Source organism: Mugil cephalus, chromosome 10 (genome assembly GCF_022458985.1).
Source record: "Mugil cephalus isolate CIBA_MC_2020 chromosome 10, CIBA_Mcephalus_1.1, whole genome shotgun sequence".
Taxonomy (NCBI): Eukaryota; Metazoa; Chordata; class Actinopteri; order Mugiliformes; family Mugilidae; genus Mugil; species Mugil cephalus.
Window position 1 is genome coordinate 26,079,387 of NC_061779.1, and position 22,663 is coordinate 26,102,049.

At 38.9% G+C, this 22,663-nt stretch overlaps 1 protein-coding gene across 1 annotated transcript in view; it reads right to left on the reverse strand.

Annotated features, from left to right (window-relative positions):
- The window catches only part of LOC125015513 (metabotropic glutamate receptor 8-like), a 113,612-nt gene that overhangs the window by 38,722 nt on the left and 52,227 nt on the right, over positions 1–22,663 (reverse strand). Inside the window, exons 4-6 of the mRNA XM_047597455.1 lie at positions 6,135–6,270; positions 4,659–4,813; positions 4,441–4,578 (exon numbers count right to left, since the gene is read on the reverse strand). Of these exons, the coding sequence (XP_047453411.1) occupies positions 4,441–4,578; positions 4,659–4,813; positions 6,135–6,270 (429 nt within the window). The remainder of the gene's footprint in view (positions 1–4,440; positions 4,579–4,658; positions 4,814–6,134; positions 6,271–22,663) is intronic.

Consider the following 22,663-nt stretch of genomic DNA (forward strand, 5'->3'; position numbering starts at 1 on the left):
GGGTCCTACTCCAGGGCTTCATGGTGTAGGCCCTGTCTATTTGGGTCAAGGTGGCCTCTGTGGCGGTGTCCTCTGCAGCCATGGGCTGTGACACCTCTCGGTGTGGAGACTCCAAAAGAAAGGTGTTTCCTCACTTTGTCTCTAAGTGCTCAGCCATACTCTATTTTATCTTAGGAGTGGGTTAGGGCAGGGTAATGTAATGTAAAGGAAAAGCGCTATATAAATAAAGTTTGATTGATTGATTGATTGATTGATTGATTGATTGATTGATTGATTGATTCACCGATTGGAGGCACAAGTGAGACCTACCACAATACAAAATGCTTTTATCTTTAGTGACCATTTTACAATTTTGACTGTATACAGTCAATACAGCTGAATTTTTCAGTAAAACAATTTTAATATCAGTTCCTATGCTAGAAAGTGATTTTGGATGCATTTATATTCTTCCACTTTCTCTAAAACTCCACAGACTACTAAACCTGAAATTCAGTGCTACAGGCAGAGATGGATTCAGAGTATGTCAGAATCCACACTAAGTCACTCTGATCTGTTGACAACCTGATGTTTTATCTATAAAAAAATGTTGATGACTTTGCAGAGGTGTCAAGGTGATAGAAAATCAAACAATTTAAAAGGTGTGAAAGAGTCATCTGGATTTAACACCAATAATGCCAAAGATGATGGATGCAAGTGTTTTGCAGTCTTTTCCAGACAGCTATTACCATGGCAACAAATCGGAATCTTTCTGCCGGCGGTGAGGCAGCGAAGACATCAAGACTCAAAAGAACATCAGTAATACAACGTAATAAAATATACATAAGGATTCAGATGAAGTTATTTGTTAGGTTTTTGTCATGGTGAAGACTGAAACGGCCCTTCTGACAGAAGACAGCCTGATGTTGAAACGACATGAAGAACCTTATTATTAGTTGTGGTGGTAATTTAGGAACAGTAGTTGCCAGTGTCTACTGAGGTTTAACCTGGGCCTTCTGCAAATCCATTAGTCAAAGTAAAGCTGTGTTTTCTGAGAACACAAGCTAATGAACTAATCTACATTTTTGTTGTAGTTATAGGGCTCAGTCTGAATGGCTTGCACAGATATATCTTTCTATCTGATCACTCATTTAAGTTCTCTTTTTGACTTGTTTTGTAAATCCTATCAAAGAGATGGCATCTCAAGCATCTCCTTCATAAATCCAGCAAATCTCACCAACCAGAATGTAACTTAAAGCACAGTGATCGTTTGACCCTTATGAATACCCATTTGTTCCCCACAAACACTGGTTCATATTAGTTATTACACTCAGCATGACCGAGTGAATGCCGGATTAATTATTCTGTGAAGGTGTTTCAGATGTTTTGTGGCCCAAGCTTGAGAGGGTGGTCCCCAAAATGATTATCCAGCATGGTAATTGGAAGTCGTCGGCAGTCACAAATCCATCTCATGAATATAAATAGAGGATGAGTATAGTAATGACAACAGAGCCTGTTAACACTGCAACATGGACAGCCATTGAAAAACAGCATACAGGTTCTACGGACGCTCACTTAAGCATAAGCATTAAGTTTTTTTCTAATTCGTGTAAATTGTAAATTGCTATTTAAATGCTTACTTTTATAGCACATTTCTGCCTATTGGTACTGAAAGTGCTTTACAGACACACTGACACATCCATTGACGCATTCATTTGCTAACCCTCTGGTACGTGGAGAGAGGGTTCGTGCTCTGCCCACTGAGCCACAGCGCCCCACCCATGTGAATGTGTTAAAGGGGATGATGCATTTCCTTTCCTTTTTGTGTTAACAGATTCTAATGCTGATTATTTCATAACAATGAAACATGCTGTATGGTCTCAGCTGTGTGAAAGGTGAGTGAACAGTTGGGTCTCATACTCAGTGTGTGCAGTGGAGAAAAAAATGGACAGACATAAAAACCAGGAGGAAATTGTCAAGAGGCAAGTCACAAGCTGAGTTGGTACAGCTACTGAAATAGCAATGCTCGTGGGCTGTTCCTGGTCACCACAAATAGGTAGCTACCAACTGAGGTTTGAAGAGGGACAAATGTGTGATCTGGTCCATGTTACCCAGCAGGTACTCCAGGCCTTTCTATATCCAGCTGCATTAACAGCTTCCTGGTCCTATTAGCCAGACGGCTTTGCTGGATTTTTTCTTCTCTTCCGTCCTATGAGGCTGGGATCTGAGATGTCCTTATTTTCAGCAAATTGCAAAAGATTAAATGCATGGAGAAGTTTTATGAAATATGGCAACCCTTTGTACATCAAAACTCAGCCTTCAAGTAGCCACAGCTAGACGCTTTCTATCACACAAATGTGACTTATCTGCCTCATTGTCATGACTGGAAAAAGAAGCAACCTACATCATTTATATATAGTGTGAGTCTACTACATTAAACCCTGGTGAAAGTTTAGAGAGACTGGAGCTGCTTTCATAATCTGTTTAGCATACTGGTAAACAAAGAACGTACATCCTGATTCCCCAGGGTGGGTCTGTTGGCTTCTTGTCCTGCACTGTCAAAAATTATTCATCTATTAACACTACTAAGGTGTCACAGCATGTTTGTTAAGAGAACTATTGCAAAACTTTATACAGTGACATAAATCCCAAACCATCCTGAGAGGAAGACATTTCCAGCAGCTTCCCTTATGACTTTATCACACGGCTCAACTTACAGCAAAAGCTGTGCAGGTTTTTCTTATCAGGCTGTCACAGTCTGATGACTCATTCCCTTTGTAAAAAAAAAAAAAAAAAAAAAGAAGAAGAGGCAGACATGGATCTGATCAGACCGCGTGGCTGACACAGCTATCAGCAACTTCTATTTGTCCTCACACAGAGATGAACAGAAAAGGTGGAAAAGCAAAGGAGGAGAAGCATACCAGGATACCAGGTGCTTGAGCCCAGTGCCATGAGATGGCATGTGAGGAAAAGCAAAAGTTCAGTGAGAGTGTTATCGCTTTCTTGCCTTGTTTGTTTTGAGTGTTCTTTTGTGCCGTTGGTTTGGTTGGTTACCTTTTTCATACAATTCCACACCACACAACCACATAAATATTTTTAAGCCTTAAATAGCAACAAAATTTACTGTGGATGAGAATGAATAGGCTGTGGAGAGCCAAAGATCCAATAAAAAAAAAAAAAAAAAAAAAATGGAAGGGGGAAAGATGCAAATTAACCATTAAAAGACCATTAAAACTCTAATGCATCAAAGGATGGTGATGTATCAGGCACAGAGGTAGAAACGTAAATAGAAGAGTACTTTTACTTATAATGCATTGCTGCTTTGTACTTGGATCTTGTTCCAGAATTTATTTCATCTCTCTTTAACCTCACAACTACTAAGATTTATCTTGTGACACAGCCCCAGTGTTAAGAACCAGTGGACGAAAACGTAACTATAAATACAATATTTAAAGCTAACTCCGTATCAGTCAAGTACAACAGTAAAATGATATGTATGCATGTAAACAAAAAAAAAAACTAATAATTTGAAAACAGGACTTGTATGTGTAATGGAGTTTAGCATTGTGGTCCTACCTAAGTATTGTTTTGACATAATTGTACTGTTTTGAGACATTTTTTGTCTTTATCTCTTTGTAAAATATTTTCTTATCTTATCGCCACATTTCACAGCTGAATTTCCTGGTTGTTTTAGATATTAAACTTTGTTCCATCTAAATTCTTTCCATTACTTAAGAGTGCTCCTGTAAAATAACACTGAAATGTGCCATTCTTCCTAACCCATAAGGTGCTACTTCGTTATTCTAATCTAAATATCTTGATATTATTGTTGTGGAATACACTGTGTGACTTCCGCGGTGTACCGCCCCCTGAAATCGCTGTGAGCCTGGAACACAGAATTTAACCAAATCACTTTCTAGTTTGGGAAGCTCTTGACTCTGGGGCGAGAGCATAGTGAAATCTCTGGAACATATTAAATTGTCCCGATGACATTTTTGGTTGTTGCTTCAGGGAGAATAATATAGGTGCTGTCTGTGTGCTGATGTGCAAACAGTTTTTTGAAGGTGTCCAAAACATCATAAAGAGAAAAGTTAATAATTAGATTTTTGAGCCAAGTGAATATTAGCCCAAAACTGCAAATCAGCCTCAAAGGCATTTTAAACCAAATAAAACTGCTGTATCTTTGGCCCACAGCTGGGCCACAGAGGGAAAGAAGAAAGTGTGATAAGGACAGAAGGAGGCAGAGAAGCACATGAACAAATAAAGAGGGACAGGAAGAACCAAGGGACCAAAAGATGAAGTTGAGAGCAGCAGAGGGAGGGAAGAAAAGAAGGATGCTAAAAAGAAAGTAGAATGTGGAAAAGTAGAAGAGGTAAGGAGAAAGAGGACACAGAAAAAAGAAGATAGAATTAAGGAAAATTTCTGCTGACATAATAAAGTTCGTGTTGACCTTTGACCTCCTACCTGTACATTTCTTGGGGCTGCCAGGTCTCTTGCCGTGCATCCCCAGCTTACAGCTGAAGTTTTCCTCCCAGAACTCAGCGAACCAGACGTTCCTGCGGTTGTTGGACAGAGAGCGGCTCTTGAAGTAACGGTCGAATGCTGTAGAAAGAAAGAGAACGTGTAACCATCACGGTGCTGTTTGCTACACAACATGCTATGCTGCATGCCTCCTTCCTCACCATCCACAGACACCCTCTTGGGGAGGATGGTGATGGCGCCTTCGGCCACCTGCTCCTGCTGGACCACGGGAGATATTTTGGAGCCCCAGCTGTCAGAGCCCACCCACAGGAAGTGACCAGTCAGGTTGTTGCGTTTTGCGGCATCCAGGATTCGTCTGTTAACGTCACAAGGGACAGATGAGACAGCCACAGAGGGAGAGGACAGTTTGTTCTCATTTTCTCTGAAATATAACCTGCATCTGTCTTTTCTGATGAAAATGGAACAAGAGCCTACACTCAGTTAACCATGTACTGTACAGTGTTCATGATTATGGTCTTAATTTTGTTAGCGTGCCAACATTTTATAGAGAGCACTGAACACACAAGCCCACAACCATGAGGAACTGAGACTGATGGGAATGTTGTTAGTTTGACATTTTGGTCCTAACGATGGCTAAAGGAGGGCAAGAATATCAGAACAAAACTTCTTAGCAGTCCATCAAATAATTGTGGAGATATTTGACTCAAAACCATAAATAACTTAAAATTCATTCAGACTTAAAAAGCCAAGGAGTTCACTGGATAACTTGTGTCATAGTGCATAGATTTTCCTCCCCCTCCACGTCCACCAGTTGGGTCAATATATAATTGAGGGAATTACGAAGTTTATGTGATATATCTTGCATGCATTTTTATTAAAAAAAAATAAATAAATAAATAAAAAATAAAAAGATGTTCATTAAGATCCTGTCTTTATAAAATCCATAATTATTTATTATGTTAACAATCACTTATTAATTAAAAAAAATAACTAAAAAAATGTCAACTAAATAACTGTCCATATGTAATAACAAATAACAACCACCTTCTCTTTAAATACACAATAAGAAATGAGCTTATTTAAAATTTGTTTTGATTGTGTTCTTTTTGTTAAGTTGAGATAATCATGGAAGATATTTCTTTACTTGGCAATATATCACATCTTCATCATTTTATCCACAGTTCCCATAAGCTGAATCAGAACATTAGAGATTTCAAAAGAGAAAAAGAGGATCCTCAGCTGCTGTATTCAATCAAAACTGAAAGAAAATTTCAAAGAAAGCTGATTTAAGCTGTAGATTTTATTATTATTATTACATTTTTTGGATACCAGAAGTTTAAGCTCATGCTGAAATTCACCGTTTGGGGTTATTTCTTCCCTGAATATTATACCTAACCAGGTTTGTTCAGTACCTTCAACTTTTATCAAACATTTATGAAACCAGGCAAACTGGCTTCTCCTTCAAGAATCTGGACCCCTGTGAAACTTCTTTACAGCCTTTAACAGTAGCAGTATTTTATGAACTAATTGTGTGTCTGTTTCTCACTGAGTTGTAATATCATGAAAGTAATAATAACTTTCAAAGCCTTCATCCTTCTGAAGATGTTTTTCAGGGTATTCACAATTATCAACTAATCAATGTGTTTTGACCGGGTGTGTAGGGAAAACATTTTTACCGGATATCGTCTTCGTTGGCAAACATGATGACAGCGCGGGCATTGGGCGTCTCCAGCAGACGGAGGATTATTTTATCAAACTCGCCGGGCCTCGGCTCCCGAGGAATCTTCAGAGACTGAGCAATACACACACCACCTGAGAGAGAGAGAGAAAGATGCTGAATATTTAATATAACAACAATTTAACATTTTGAACTCATACCTGAACCAACAAAGATATTTAAATTGTTTTAGACGGTAACTGTCACAGATTAGTCATAGTCAGAAAGTATGTGATTCATTCAGGTACATGCAGTATGTCTGTTATATATAGGGGAGGAGCTACTTTTCACAAAGTTCAACATCAAGGCCAGAGCAATGTGCAAAATTTCTAGGGTCAAATTTCCCCCATCTCCACCTGCAAAATAGCTTTATGTTGTATCCCATCCAATTACAGTTGTGTACTGTGATCAACAGTGATGATGGCTTACGTCTCGGCGACAGGCATCCATTTTTGAACTGTCACTTTCATTTCTCTTTTTCCTCTTCATGTTCAGGGTTAAAGAAAACGGGTGTTCACATTTGGCCCACACCACATACACACTTATAGTGGTTCTCCATCTAGGCTGGCTCTTACAACAACACCCTCGTTAAAAGCAACAATTGCTGCACACATCTCATTGGTGTTTCTAAAGCGCAATGACAGTCGGGTCAGTACAGGCTGATATCCTGTGGCCTGAGTTCATTTTTCCGAAGCACTTTAGAGGACAGTTCTTCCTAAACCACTAAAGATCAACTTCATGTATTCAGTATTGAGGGTTGGGGGGTGTCTGGCCTGGTCTTGTGGATTGTGGATTGTCATCAGATGGTCCAGTCAGTGGTTTTAATGTTGTAGCTGCTCTGTGTTTACTAGATTGTTTATCTGCGCTATTAAATACTGTTTATTTAACTGGAATTTAACTCCATAGTCTGATATAGTACTTATAGTTGCCCCATAACCAATCAGTCTTTTGTTGTGAACACATTCAACTCTGCTCAACTTTGCTGAGATGACGTACACTCACTGGCCACTTTATTAGGTACACATAAGGTTGGACCCACTTTTGCCTTCAGAAATTCTTGTGACATATTTTCAACAAGGTGTTGGAAACATTGCTCAGAGATTTTGGTCCATATTGACATGATAGCATCACACAGTTGCTGCAGATTTGTCAGCTGCACATCTATGATACGAATCTCCAGTTCCACCACATCCCAAAGGTTCCTCTATTGGATTGAGATCTGGTGACTGTGGAGGCCATTTTAGTAAAGTGAACTCATTGTCATGTTCCAGAAACCAGTTTGAGATGATATGAGCTTTGTGACATGGTGCATTATCCTGCTGGAAGTAGATGGGTACACTGTGGTCATAAAGGGATGGACATGGTCAGCAACAATACTCAAGTAGGCTATTGCATTTAAACCATGCTCAGTTTGTACTAAGGGGCCCAACGTGTGCTTAGAAAATATCCCCCTCACCATTACACCACCACCAGCCTGAACTGTTGATACAAGGCAGGATGGATCCATGCTTTCATGTTGTTTTCGCCAAATTCAGATCCTGCCATCAGAATGTCACAGCTGAGATCGAGACTTGTGTAACCAGGGTTAGTTAAACCCCAGTTAATTGTAGTTGCTTTGGAAATGTATTTTTATATGATCTATTTATGTTCTAAATGTTTCCCTCAAAATTAAATGCATGACTAATTTTCACAAGAGTGGAGCAGTAAAAACATCTTCTCCTATAAAAAAAAAACTGTTTATGTGTTACTGCCCCTTTAACAGAGGTGGCAGTTGTTGAGCGCTGTTTTCAGTGAGCCAAAAGCTGACAGGTGTGTGCATCGTACTTTAGCGCAAATCTTTGCAAGTCCACTGACCGATGCATGGTGCGTGTGTAGATGTGAGAAGAGAAAAATGAGGAAAAGTTAGAATTGAAATGATAAAAAACTCAGAAGTCATGAAACTAAACGAGAAGAGACTATCAGCGAGCTGCGAGTTCGAGTAGGACGACGTAAACTGTGTAAACAATTGATTTTCCTGGTGAGTAACGATCGATGTTTACATTAGCATGCTAATTTGCTATCAGAGTGCTAAACACTGAAAATAACTTAAGTTAGCCTTGAACTCTCTCTAAAACCAGTCGGGATAAACTCGAAACAGGTTGGAGTAATGTATTAGTGTCAGAAGACTATGTTTTGTGCTTTATGAATCTTGTGTTGTTATTTTTATTACTGTGAGTGAAACTCTTGATAGTAGGCTTGGTGCAGGCTAATGTAATGCTGAATCAGTTGTTAGGCCTCGGCAGAAAAAATTCATGCAGCTAAGCTAGTGAGTGTGTTGAGTTAAAATGGTGTTTTGTACTGTTGTGAATAGTAAAGTTAATGTAATTCATGTGAATAATATGAGTTATGTTAAAAAAGAGAGGGAGGGAAACAGAGTTATTTTGAAATGTTTATGTGAATTCATGTTTTGGTTACTATGAGTTAAGATAGATATTAAAAATTCATGGTAGTAGAAGAAAAGTGAAATTTACACTGAGAAGTAGTACATTTATTTATTTACATTCGAGTTGACCTTTTTATTATGGACTAAATGAGATAATTTTCCTGCATGGTTGTGTAGGCTGTTTTTTTTTTGAGTCCTTCGCCTGGGTCCTCAGTCCTTGGTTCCTACCCTGTCATCCATCCCCATCTCCATCCCAGTGGCTACTTTCCCTTGGACGTGAGGTCATCCATATCTCCATCCACATCTTCATCTTCACCGTGATACTACCATTGGACGTTCACTGTTAAAGAGGGCAGTAGGACTTTGAGTGCACTCGTTTTATTTTATTTATTTGGGCCCATTTTTCCATTTTTTTTCCTAGTTTTTATTCATTTGAACTTTTGGGACAGTTTGCTTTTCAGTACCTGAGATCTCAGAGGTTTTTGTTACTTGTATCTTATGTATTTTTTTTTGTATTTTGGGTTCAATTGTGGTTGAAAGATCTTTGTATAATATACCTCCGTTAAACTTTCAGTCTGTTGTGTGTTATTTGGGGTAGACATTACAGATCTAAATCAAAATTTAGTTGAGTAGATACCAGTAGTCTCCTCATCGAGTCTAGAGTTAGAGTTGGTCCTCATTTCCTGTTTGATATTAACCCTGTCTTAGAGTGACAGGTGCAGGGAGGGGTTACACTTGTCAGACCAGGCAACATTTCTCCAATCTACTTTGTCCAGTTTTTTTTGAGCCTGGTTCAACTTCCTTCCTAAAACTGCATCTGGCTGCAAGCACATCTGCTTCTGTCAATCTGCTAATGAACATGTTCCATCTTCACCTATTATTTATATTATATGTCTTCTTTGCTGTAATGTTTTAAATATCTTCACCGTTTGTCTTGGTCTTATCTTCTCTCTATCTTTTCTATGCCTCAGGAGTCACTGCAAGGACCATTAAACTTTCATCTGTTGTCAATGAAGCAAAAGTCAGGGGGGTTATTAATGCTTCACGCATTAGACCCTGAACACTGTCAGATTATCACTAACGTCTCACTAATGATACTGTGCCAGTGGGATCCTACATTCCTTTTATTATAATGTCTTAATTCATTTATTCAAAATGTATTTTCTTAACCAGGGAAAACTGTGTGCAATTTATATTTTCTCAAAAAAGGAAATAAACTTTAGTCTGAGATCATTCAATCTGTTTCTAAAGACATGCCTATTCCTGCACCTATTCCTGTACAGTTTGAAGCACATATCTTGTGTGTGCATTTTTTTAAAGTTTACCTGACCTGGGATACAGGAGATGTTTTTTTTTTTTGTACTAGGTTCACTAGCTTTTAGTCATATCTCAGCAACTAGACACATCATTAAGCGAGAGGCAGGGTACACCCTGGATAGGTCGATGTTAGTTTTGCCCCCTTCTATTACAGTTTCCTTTGTGTCTTGTAATGTGACTACTTCTGTTTCCTTCTATCTACCGCTGAAAGCTGCAGAATTTCTGTCTAGGTTCATTGTTATTGTAAATTCTTTTCCTTGTCCACAGTGAAGATAAGAGAAAATCTTCTTAGAATAAAAAAATAAAAACACTCTTAAACGTGATATTGTTCCTGGAGTGTTGCCTTTGGGACGATAAACTAGAGGAGTGCCGGTGAAGTTGAAGTTTGTGCCCTGACTTGAAGTGAAGTAAAATACACCAGAGGCAGCAGAAGAACCAAATCACAGGCCGTAAGCAGTTCCAACTTAATTGGCTCTGGAGAGGATTTTTTTTGAGGGGGGGGGTTTGGATAGAAAGATGAAATAATTAGCCTGCCAGATGTCAAAGTAAATCTCAAGGGGAAAAGAAACAAGAGTATTTCCTAAAGTAATCATGTCAGACAGTTCTACACTTGGTTATTTTCCCTAAAGGAGTAAAAACTGGCATTTAAAGATTAATGTGAAAGGAGAAAATAATTTTAAAAATGACACCGTTCACACTGAGCGAAGAGATAGACCTTGTTTTTCTGTTGCTTTCCACAAACCAAAGATGAAACCTACAATGGAAGAAACAGTCAAAGTTATCCCAAAAAATAAACCAAAATCTTCACCTGATGATGACTTTAGCAAATACCAAATCACAATGAATGAGTTATTTCACTCATACAACCATCCGAATTTCAAAGCAGCACTTTCTGCTGTCTATAAAACTCCAGCATGTAGTTTTTGAGATATATCTCTTTTGAAAAGTAAAACATCAGATCTGCAAGTGGCACTTGATGAAAATTCACCACAAACATGGGCCGTATAAAATAAAGTGCAGCAATCACTTCACGTCTGAAGCAGCAGCAGAGTTACAGTACTGTATTATATCATAAGAATAATGTCATAAGGGTGAATTGTTATCTCTGCTGTAGAAAGAGGAGCGCAGAGAGTTCAGATCTTGTCTGTGGAGGATGATCTCAGAGGCTGCAGGGACAAAGATGGAGATAAAACATTTAAGACCCTGCTGCCATTATCACCATCCCCACAACGTCTACAAAGAGCTCAAGGACCATCTGCTGACACTCCCCAAAGACACCGCTTCATTCAGATGCTTTCAGAGTAAAATTGATTCCATTCTGAACTCAGTCCTGCATTACACGAGACCATCAGGGCGTCAGATTGGAGCTGCCGCCTCTCTCTAGTGCCGGCTCCTCTATAGTAATGCTGCGGGACATTGCATTTGAGGGTTTGAAGGTGAGGCAGCTGAGAGTGCAACGGTAGTAATTTTAACTCACATCTTAGTGAAGGTTTTCATTTCTTGTAATTCAACTAAACTTTACATTTCTTGATCCCAGGCTGGTTGCAAAAACAGAAACATGACCTCACAAGGTCCCAGGCAACAATGGGTGAAATTGTGTTTGAAGTAGTGTTTAAACAATTCTACATTTGTTCTTCAAGCTTCACCACATTCATTTAAAATAAGATATTGCAACCGCAAGGTCCAATGTCAGTGTTACTTCATGCACAAAGAGCTTGCATTTGTCTGAGCGTGTTGCCGTTTGGATTGAATCGGAGTTGTTTGTGAAAACGAGAGATAAAGAGGTGAGAACGCAAGTGGGTTTAAGGCTTAAAGCAACAAAATAATCTATCAACGACAAAATAATCTATCTGGAGAGATGTCTTTCATAAAAAGAACAAAAGCTAAGACTTGACAAACAATATGGCAGAATCAGGAGCTGCAATCCACTTAACACTGGACCAACTAAACACTGGGCGACTAAAGACTAAAGGGACAAAAAGCAGGAGCTGAAGATGGCTGTAGTAATCCAGGGGTGATAAAACGAGTCTGCAGACATCCATGGACATGTGAGTTCACTGAAAGTCATTTTCAGTTAAATATTAAATATGATGTTTGACTTCATGTACATCGTTTAGGTTTAGATTATTTTACATTATTGGTTTCTACTCCGAGCTATTTTAACCCCGCCAACTTGTGGAGGTGTACATTCCAGCAGCAACCCAAAATAAACAGCCAACTGTGTGCCAACTTTGCTCCCAAAATCAACACTTGTAGAGACATTTTAAAGATAGAAATAAAGCAGCAACATAAAACTAAACTGAATTAAATTTCTTAGTAGGATATCTGTCTTTTTATGTGTATTTTTCATTTATTTAACTGAATAAAACAATATCTATTTGGAACTTCATTAGCTTTGACTGAATGAAACCTCCTAAATAACATTTGAGTCACAAGCAATCAGTCACTGAAGGTCTTTGAGATGATTCCCACTCAATAGTCCACTGGTTATTTGTATTCTTTGACACACTGAAGGTCGTCTCTGTGTCCGTGTTCCTGTGATTTTATTGCATGGTGCATTGTTGACAGCTACATTGTGTTTTAAAGCAGGCAGCTCACCTCCCTTTAGCACCCATCAATCACCTGCCTGTCAAACCGGGACGATTCCTTCTTTTTTAATAACGTTATTCTCTCGGTTGTTCTGTGAGATCAACAGGATGAAATTTGAGTCATCTCGGTGTCAGAGATCCACCTGCTGTTGTAGTTTTCTGACTGTAAACTCAGGTCATAGAAACCAACACTCAACTTTCTGAGTTACTGCAACCACTCCAGTTTCTACTAAAAGAAACACTAATAATCATCTCACAGCTATACCTTTTCATCTTTAGGTCATTTTAAGCAAATGTATCCTCAGCAGGAAATAGTAGTACATATGTTGGACAGATTATACGGTGCATTGCTGAATATTCCCAGCAGCATGGTATATGTGAAATGAAGCCAAGACAAGTGTCCTTACCTATCACCAATCTGTTTGGTCTTGTGTTCAAGCTGTAAAGTATACACAACACATGAATTAGATTTAACCAAAGCTAAACCCCTAACGCCCAATTAAACAGCTCTTTAGCCTCAAGCAATGTGTGTAATCTAATAAATGATGAACACACTTACAGATTTCAGTAATAAGGTCCCGTGTTGAGGTTCTGTTTCGCCTTCACTCTCCTAAATGGGGTTTAAATCTAGGAAGGCTGATTTTATTTCTCATCATGAGAGAAAATCAACCTCCGCTCACACTATAACAACACCAGAAAATGCAGCTTTAGCTTTTTTTCACTTCAAATCGACATCACTTCTCCGCTTTTCTTCTTTAGCACCATTACTTTTCTATAAATAACACTACTTCCATCCCTCCTTTCACAAGTTTTATGAAATATGATACCACTCAGTGCGGTTTAGTCATAATTGGCACAGCAGTTCCCCAGATAAAATATACAATTAACAGTTAACACCAGCTTAAAACAAAGTGTTTGATCTGACCAGTATTTTGCTCAATGGAAAAGGATTGTAATACACACACTGTCCAGGCCCTGAGGTGTTGTTACACAACAGCAATATGTTTTAAAAAGAAGTTACTGTATACACTACCACTACCACAACACACACGTTCTCATTGAACTGCATGTGAAGGTGTGTCCAAACTTTATACTGGTAGTGTATAGTTTCACCAAAACATCAGTTTTTGTAGTAGAATACCCACTTCTAGTGACTATATTTGAACTTATATTGAACTATATATTTATGAACTTATGTATTTTATTAAGGTCAGGGACAAGTTGTTGTTTATTAACATTTCACCAATCAAACTTACAACCTTATCCAAAGATAACGTAGGAAAAACAACAGGAAGTAAATCAAGACATAAAACAATGAAGAAGAACCTTTCAAAATACAAACAGGAAACACAAAGAAAACCAAAGCGGATTACTTTGTATAAAAGTCAATACCATGACAACCATCACAGATTTGATTAATTAATGCTCATACTATATTATCTATACTTGGTGTAAGGTTTATGGCTCAGATGTAATTTCGTAGATAATGTATTCACATGCAGGTAATGTACTATTACCAGATCATAATATACCCTTAGCCATCAGAAGTCTAATCCCTAGCCAGCAACCCATCCAGCAGAGATCCACTTCACAATCCATTATAAATGTCAGAAATCCATGAAGGGTTTCCTGAGGGAACCACTGCCAATAAATGTGGAAATGACAAGATGAAAACACCTTGTAAAATCTGTGTGTTTCCATCTTCCACATTAATGGGCTGCAGTTCAAAAACATAAATGAGCTAATAATCTTTAACTTGAGATGACATTTTTTCAATAAAAGACAACCAAAGTGTAAAGTCAGCTGCAAAGGATTCTCCTGCTGCATTCAAATTCATTAAATCAAATCTGGGGTGATTATGCGGAAAATAATAAGTTAACAGACTCCGGATGAAAAGTTGTCATGTACAATTTGCACTCCAAAATGGAACACAAACAAACACACACACACACATACACACACATAGATAATGTGGAAACATGCTCCCATTTCCTTGAAAAATGATAAGGAAATCCCTGCCGTTTCTAAGGGGCAGAGGATTTATTTTAAGCTCTGTAGAGAACATCTCTGCCATAAGCTGCTCAACGGAAATCAAATAGTTAATTCACTAAACACCATGATACATTTATTTGAAAAAGAAAACAGAAAATCAGCACCTGGAACTTGTGAATCAATACTGCTTAACTTTTTATTTATTTATTTATTTTTGTTAAATTGCTATCACCTACATTCAAGTTAACTTCAAGCTGTTTTGGTAATTTTTTTTTAGGTCCTTGGGATTTCTGGCACAGAGATAAATCTCCTGAGAAGCTCAACATTCCACTCAATATCACAAAATCAGGAAAGACATTTTTCACTCATTCGTCAGTAGTTTTTTCTTTACTTAAGTCATAAAATGCAAATGTGGTGCAAATGAATGCATTCATAAGGAAATATTTAACTGAAGTGAATTGAGATAATATATATGCACACACACACACACGTATATCTTGAAAGTTAATAATATTAGTGTCTCTGGAGGTTAAGAGCTCATTGTTGTAGATTTAAAAACACTGGAATCCTAACTCAGCTAATTCATTCAACACTACACCTGTAAATTGGGTTATGGATAAATGTCTCACTCAAAAAAAAGGCTCACACGCTGAATTCTGCAATTACACATTCCTAACAATACCCACAAGCTGGTAACACTAACATTAATACCCACTGAGGCATATGAGCATCCACTGCCGTCTTTTCAGTATTCTTTTGTGAGACAGTTTCCTTCGAACTGTTGCAAAGTGTTCAAAGGAAACAACTTCTCAAAATGTTTTGAGAGCATGGCCCATGTTTCTCAGTAACTGAAATAAATGAAGACCTCAGTCACTGTAGTACTTGGCAATTCACAATAGTAGTAGGGCGTGTTATTTCTCTCTTCTGGATTAAAAGCAATGGGGAGGAAATTCAATATTGGCAATTTGTCCAGTGTGAAATTTTCAAGCTGAGAAGGTTTTTCAGACACCAACTCAAGCTTCTATGTAACATAGTTTTAATGACGTGGATTTAAATGAAGCGTATCAAAAGAACATAAGACCAAAGAGAAGGAATAATACAATTTCACTTTGCCTTTCAACTTAGCCGAGGAAAATCTCGCAGCAGGAACCACTGCAGTCAAAGGCGGTCCAAAAAAACATGGCCAGGAACATTCAAAGGCATGCCGTCTAATGGAATTATGTGTAATAACAGTTATCATTAAAGCTAGCCTCTGGGAAAGTCTTTACACTGACCTTTCAATTACCAGCTCACCATGGCAGCGAGTGTTTATCACTGTGAACCCGCCCTCCCCCCTCCCATGCGTCCTCCAAATCCTAAGTTGGAGTGGCAGATAGAGACAGGACGTATGTGTCCACTTGCCTCTTTCATTCCTTGGCTCAGAGTCGCTGAATGCTGGCCCATGAAAGGTTTCCTGGGCAACACATGCACAGCCTTGACTTGAAAGCCAGATGAAACAAGCGAAGCACTGTCTCCACAAAGCTTTCAGTCCATCTTAAAACAAAACTCATCCTTGAACTTCAAAGTGTCTTCCTGGCTTCCTTGGGATTCTTCCCTCGTCAGCTTTAGGAGTTGGAATCTCCCAGGCAAAACTTTGCTCATGGGCATCAAATAGGTTCGAGTGCAAACGACCAAAGGGCGACATCTCACTGGTGTGTTTTTAAAGAGAGTGGAGACAACAGTAACAGACAATGAATTTCATTCTTGATGCGGAGAGGCAACTGCGGAAACTAGAGGTAAGTGACTTTTGTAAGACAAGCAGCAACTGGCCTGGCGCCTCTCCATAGGATGACAGACCTCTTCCAGAGGTTTTCTTCCCGAGCCTCTATTCTCTCTAGTGGGGACCTGGGGTTTGTCAAAGGGGATAATTAGGGATACCTACTGATGAGGCTATTGTTTTTCAGGACCAGCCAGGCATCATCAAATATGGGCGATTTGGGCAATCCTGCATCATTCCTGTCCCTCAGAAGTCACACCGGAGGAAGCTGGATGACTACTGACTGGTCGCCCTGACATGCAGCATCACGAAGACCATGAAGAGGCTGCTCCATCAAATCAGGCCCCAGATCTGCCAGGCTCTAGACCCACTGCAGTTTGTGTACCAGGAAAAGGTGGTGGTGGAGGACACCATCCTCTACCTGCTACATCGGACTCTCTCACATTTGGACAGGGGGAATGCTGCAGTGGGGATCATGTTTTTTGACTTTGCCAGTGCATGCAACCACTGCAATCCATCCAGCCTGTTACTGAGAGACAAGCTAATAGATATGGGAGTGGAATCACACATTTCCTGGAGAGTGGACTATCTCTCTGGGAGACCACAGTATATCAAGTTAGGGAACATCAACAACCATGATCAACAGCACTGGTGCACCACAGAGGACTGTGTTCTCCCCCCGTCCCATTCACCCTGTACGCCTCACCTCAGACTTCAACTACAACACAGAGTCATGTTACCTACAGAAGTTCTCAAACGATACTGCAATCATGGTGTGTATCAGGGATGGACAAGAGCAGGAGTACATGAAACTTCATCTCATGGTGCTGAGACAACCACCTTCAGCTCAATACAGCTAAAACCAAAGAGATGACAGTGGATTTTATGGAATATACTTTGGCATCAATTCCTGACATTCAAAGGTTATACGAGAGAGGGAGTTTAAAATGAGCAATGTTACTTGAATGCCACAAGAAGAACGTTCAATGGCCAATTTTTTTGTTTGTTTTACTCAGCAAGGGATCAGATACTATCAGATCTTGCAAATTTAGACTAAGACTTCACACATTTCTAAAAATACCCATACAGCAGGAAGTGGGAACACTTTCAGCTACAGTGCAAAACAGATCCCTTTTCACTCTGCAGACTTCATGTTAAGAGGAGCAGAACTTTTAGTAAAAGGGTTTGGCTGGCCCCCAGCTGCCCACAAAGAGTAAGTAATGGCTTAAAATAGTATGTATACCTTCTGATTACTGCCAGAAGCAGACATATCTGCCAAAATTTCACAAAAGAAGCACCAGGTTTTGAAATGCATTTGCGCAGAGAAGTATGTTTTTCACATTCACACTCATCTACTGGGAAGTTCAATTCAATTCAGTTCAATTCAATTTTATTTATATACCGTCGATAACAATGCAAATCGTCTCAAGACGCTTTAGAAAAAAACAACCTGAAGCCTCCAGAGCAAGTCTGAAGGAGACAGTGACAAGGAAAAACTCCCTTTTAACACGAAGAAACCTTGAGCAGAACCCAGCTCATATGGAGGGACCCATCTGCTGAAGGCCAGCCGGGTAGAAACAGAGAAGATAGAGAGAAAGGAAGAGCAGGAGAAACAAGATAAACAAACTTCTGTCATAGATACATACATCAAGCTGAACGAAACTTGTACAATCTAATAATACAAGACATAGCTGATGATCTTATGTGACAGTTTGAGAGTTTGAGAGTATAAGAGGATTCATGGGCAGGTTGAAGAATTGTTCATCCAGGTAGGAGTGGACAATTGCAAGCCATGAAGACTGGGGCAGGTTGATGAGACCATGTTGTCACACATTCAATCAAACTGTTGCTAAATGAAGCTAAAACTGTATTAAAAGCTGTCAGCTAATCTTTGAAAAGAAAATATTAGAAAAGCAAAGAAAACACTTCAGTGGCTTAACTAAGTCAAACCTAACCTAACTGAAACTTAAGCTCTGTTCACACCAGGCATTAAAATGTTCGTCAAGTGATCTGATCAAACGTGTCAAGGTTCACTACAGTTGTAAGCACACCCAAAGCACCTTTAGGAACACACTGAGATCTGATTGTCCAGGCAACATCACCTGCCGCATTTGCCCATGTCCTTTCAGCAGTGTGAAGACAGGTAGTCCAGGGTAACACCGAACGACCTCCTACTCAACTGATTTCCTTGGCTTAAGCAGTGCTTAGCCTCCTTCATTTTGTGCCACAGTTTCATATGTAGCTTTGGAAAATATGATAAAACTTAAAATACCAAAAGGTGGCTTCTACCACTGAGCATGGTGCTGGAGAATGTCAAGAGGAAATATACAGGCACAATCGTGGATGATGGATCTCCAGAAAAACTTTGTAGCTACTGCCAGTTCAGTCGTAGGAAGAGCCTGAACTAATAAATTACCCAAAAGAATCAGAAAATTACAAATGTAATCTTGTATTGTGTAATCTGAGTTGTTTTGGCATCACTCAAAGGAAAAACACTGTATTAGCCACACAATGTTTTGGCTCATATTCTTATCAGTATCATATCAGTACAGAAATCATCTACAGGCCCACAGATAAGACCCGCTAATCCTGTTGTACTCATGCATGAATCCAGCATCACATCTACACCAAGTCAAAGATATAGAGTCAAATAGGGATAAACATATAGCCGCAAGAAAGTGTCATACAACTTGCCAAATTTGCATCCGTTAGATTGGGTAGAGAAAGTTATCCAGAGAAGTCTTAGTTCCAGATTCATCTACATACTTAAATAAACGAATCTAGAGGATGATAATGTTAATAGTGAAGCAAATGATGGGGACGGTGATGGTGCACATAGCTGCTGACTCTGGCCCTATCTCGCTGCCTGCTTCAACATCTGTCTATAACACCTGACAAAATAGGTACCATGTGACAAACAGGTAAAAACAACGGGATAAGTACATGGGAAATTGAAGACAATGTCCCAGAAAAACAACAAAAAAAGACACAAAATTGGATTGCAGATATATGTTCCTTTAACATTTCTGTCTTTCTGTCTTCTCAGTGCAAAGAGAAGCAGAGGCTATTAAATGAATGAACAGAATAAACAGACTTTACAAATACATTTTGACACAAATGATGGACTTCCACTCCACTTTTTTCATGTAAAAATGAAACTTTTGGATTTGTTTTTCACATTTCACGTGATTTGTGTGTAATGGTCTAAAGCCTGGTAAAACGTAAGTATAGTTGTTCAATTGTAGGGTTAGCGTCAGGTTAATGATATGGTTTAAATAAATAAGTTCTGTTTTTTGTTCTTTGAAACACTGGGCTGTTGGATGAAGCATCAGGATGGGACGGGGCGAGTCCTCTCTCAGTTGTAGCAGGTGATGAAATTCACCGCAACAGCTCATCACTGCAACTCAGTCAGGACCCGTGTGATACTTTTCAAGGTTGTTCTGTGTGTCCGTCACAAAATCATTAATCTCCGCTCTGTTGAAACACAAGGAGAAACTGCCTGCTGATGCAGCTAGATTCGTCAGATGCAGAGTTTTTTTTTTTTTTTTTTTTTTTGTCTTTTTTTAAACAAGATGAGCTGGAACAAGGAGTCTTCTCATGCTGAAAACCTATTGTTATGCACTAACTTATTCTGGAAGTCAAGGATAAAACCTGTGTATTTTGCACATAATTCTCCTCCAATGTCACTGTTTAGCATCTACATTGTCACGTTCACTGCAGGAAACAACAATAACAGCCTGCACTTTTGGTGAATGTTTACATTATTTTCTGACTAACTGAAACCATCATGAATGATCTGTTTTCTGACCTGAGTCTATTTGCCACACATTTTTACTAAGGCAGTACCACTGGCTGACTGACACAAGCTCTTGTGGCATTGGTTTAATAACTGTCTGCAGAGGCAGCAAATCCCCTGGGATTTTAATGAACCTACTGAGCTTCTCCAGAGCGAACATATAGTACATATCAAATGTTGTTAGTCTCTTTCAAAGTCATATCAGAGTCGACATATTTGATATCTGGTACTTTTTTCTTTTGCCACATATCAGCCATTTCAGTGGCACTGCTTTCCTCCTCATGTTTAAATGCTCTATCAAAATATATTCTCTCCTGTGCAAAGAGAAATTAAAACACATCCATTATGTCCTATATTCCTATACTAGTGAGCTGCGCCGTTTTTAACAGAAGTATAAATCCTGCTTGAAAGGTCATGAAATGTATCTCATGCTTATTTGCTTGACAGCATAGTGTGTCAAATGCATTTACTCCCATACTAAAAACAAGTTAAGCAAGCTGAAGTTAAATGAATGTAATGATTACATAGTCATTTTCAACTTCACAACATCACCTCCATATCCATCTAAAATATATCTAAAAGTATTCATTACATTAGCAGGACCTGGACTACCTAGTTTAGCACAATTACTGAAAGCCCTGTGATACTGCTAGCCTAGTTCAGTTATTACATTTGGTTTCAGAGAACACATGTTTTTTTTAAGCACTGACTTGGAAGAAAATACAGATTGTGGTCCAACTGTTAATATTTAATTTCTTCTTTCATTAGCATATACTGTATGCTGTTATGAGGCAGAATTTGTCAGCCAGAAGCCAAAATCATTTGATGTTGTTTGCTTGTGGCTTAACAGACAAGTGAGCTTCAGGTTTTGGGATGGTTAATAGGTTCGTTGGTCCAAGACATAGTTAGCCTGGCTTAGTTTAAATATAGGAAGCAGGGGAAATCTGTTCAAAAGAGAGAGCGAGAAAAAAACACCTCTAAATATGTCAGATTTACATTCTCTGTAAAAACTAGTCACTAAGGTTTAGCAGACGGCAGACGGCAGTCAGCGCTACATCCTCATCATTGTCAACGAGCGCTGGATAATTGAAGCACTAGAGATTTCTTGCAGCTGATAATGTATTCAGTGAAGGCAGCTCATTTCTTACTTTGAGATATAGAAAGAAAGCAGAGGCTCACAATGGGAGCTTTGTTTCACATTTGTTGCTTTAACTGTTCACCATGAAGACGCTGCAGATTATCCTTCGTTATAATTTCCTGTTATTGAAATCCCTAAGAGACATAACAGAAATTGCAGAGCAGCTGTTGAAGTTTATCTCAGATTTGATCTTAGCTGTTCTCTTTCAACTTGGGAGAAAACCTAAAGAATCAGCACCATTATTGACATTTTAACACATTTGGACGAATGCTGCCAGTTTGGCCTTAACAAGTCATTTGAATGTAAAAACAAATCCCCCACCATCACCTTATTTAGTTTGTTCTCTCTTAACTAAAAGTAGTGTGTCCAGCTCTGTTTTCCAGGATTATGTCAAGTGTGGGAATTTCTGCCTCGGGCCCAATTGACTTTAGAATCGCCTCTGTGCAAAATTATTAGCAAACCACTGAAAACTTTCTGAATTTTGAAATGTATTCCTCATTTTTGAGGGCCTGTTGTGTGTGGAGTAGTGGATGAGTCAACAACCCCTGCTTCTAGTTATTCCACACATTATTTCATAGATTTTGCTGTTACTTTTCTTTCAATAAAACAGTCATTCAGGCCTCCAACTGCATGCCACGCAGGAAGATGGAGTCCAGGAGAAATGAATAGAAATAAATAAATATAGAAAATATGGAAGAAGCTGTAAATCTGCGGGTGACGGAAAATGGCAGAGAAAGCAAAGCAAAAATACTTAAAGGAGACAAGTGAGTGTAAACAGACCGTATGTGTCTTTACTAGAGGGAGGAAGAAAAAGAAAAAAAGAGTTTAAGGGATGAGGCAACACAGAGGGAAAGGAAGGAAGAGGATGAGGAGCCGAGAGAAAATGGAGAAAGAAAAGCAGATTATCTCCAGCAGGATTTTACACTTCTGAGGAGAAAAGACAGGAGCATTTCTCCATGGCAGTTGATCCAACAGAATGGCAGCAAGAAAACACAAAATCATCACTTCCTCTATTTAATCTGCTTCACACAAAAACACACAGAGCACTTCGTACTGGACTAGAAACAGTGATTAAAGAGACTATTTCTATTATTATTGTTATTATTATTTGGGGGGAAACTGAATCTATGACAATCAACATGTGACAATGGACTGCAAAGTGTCCATGATCCAGTAAATGCTGGAGCATCAAAGATTTGTTGTTCGAACGAGTTCAAACAAGTTCAACAAAATCATCTTGATTTCCCTGGCAGGGTGGCACTCCTCCTCTTCCCCTTCTTCCTGCATCACTTTTTGTTGTTGGACCCTATTGACCTTTTCCTTATATTGTGTGTCTTGAATGGTCATGAACAAGACTTAACGTAAAGATTTAACAGATGGGTTTTGTGTTCAAACCTGCAGCAGACTTGGGTTATTGTAAACTAAAAGCAACAGCCACGTCTTTATAGCAACTGCACTAACATGACTGTAAGTAATCTC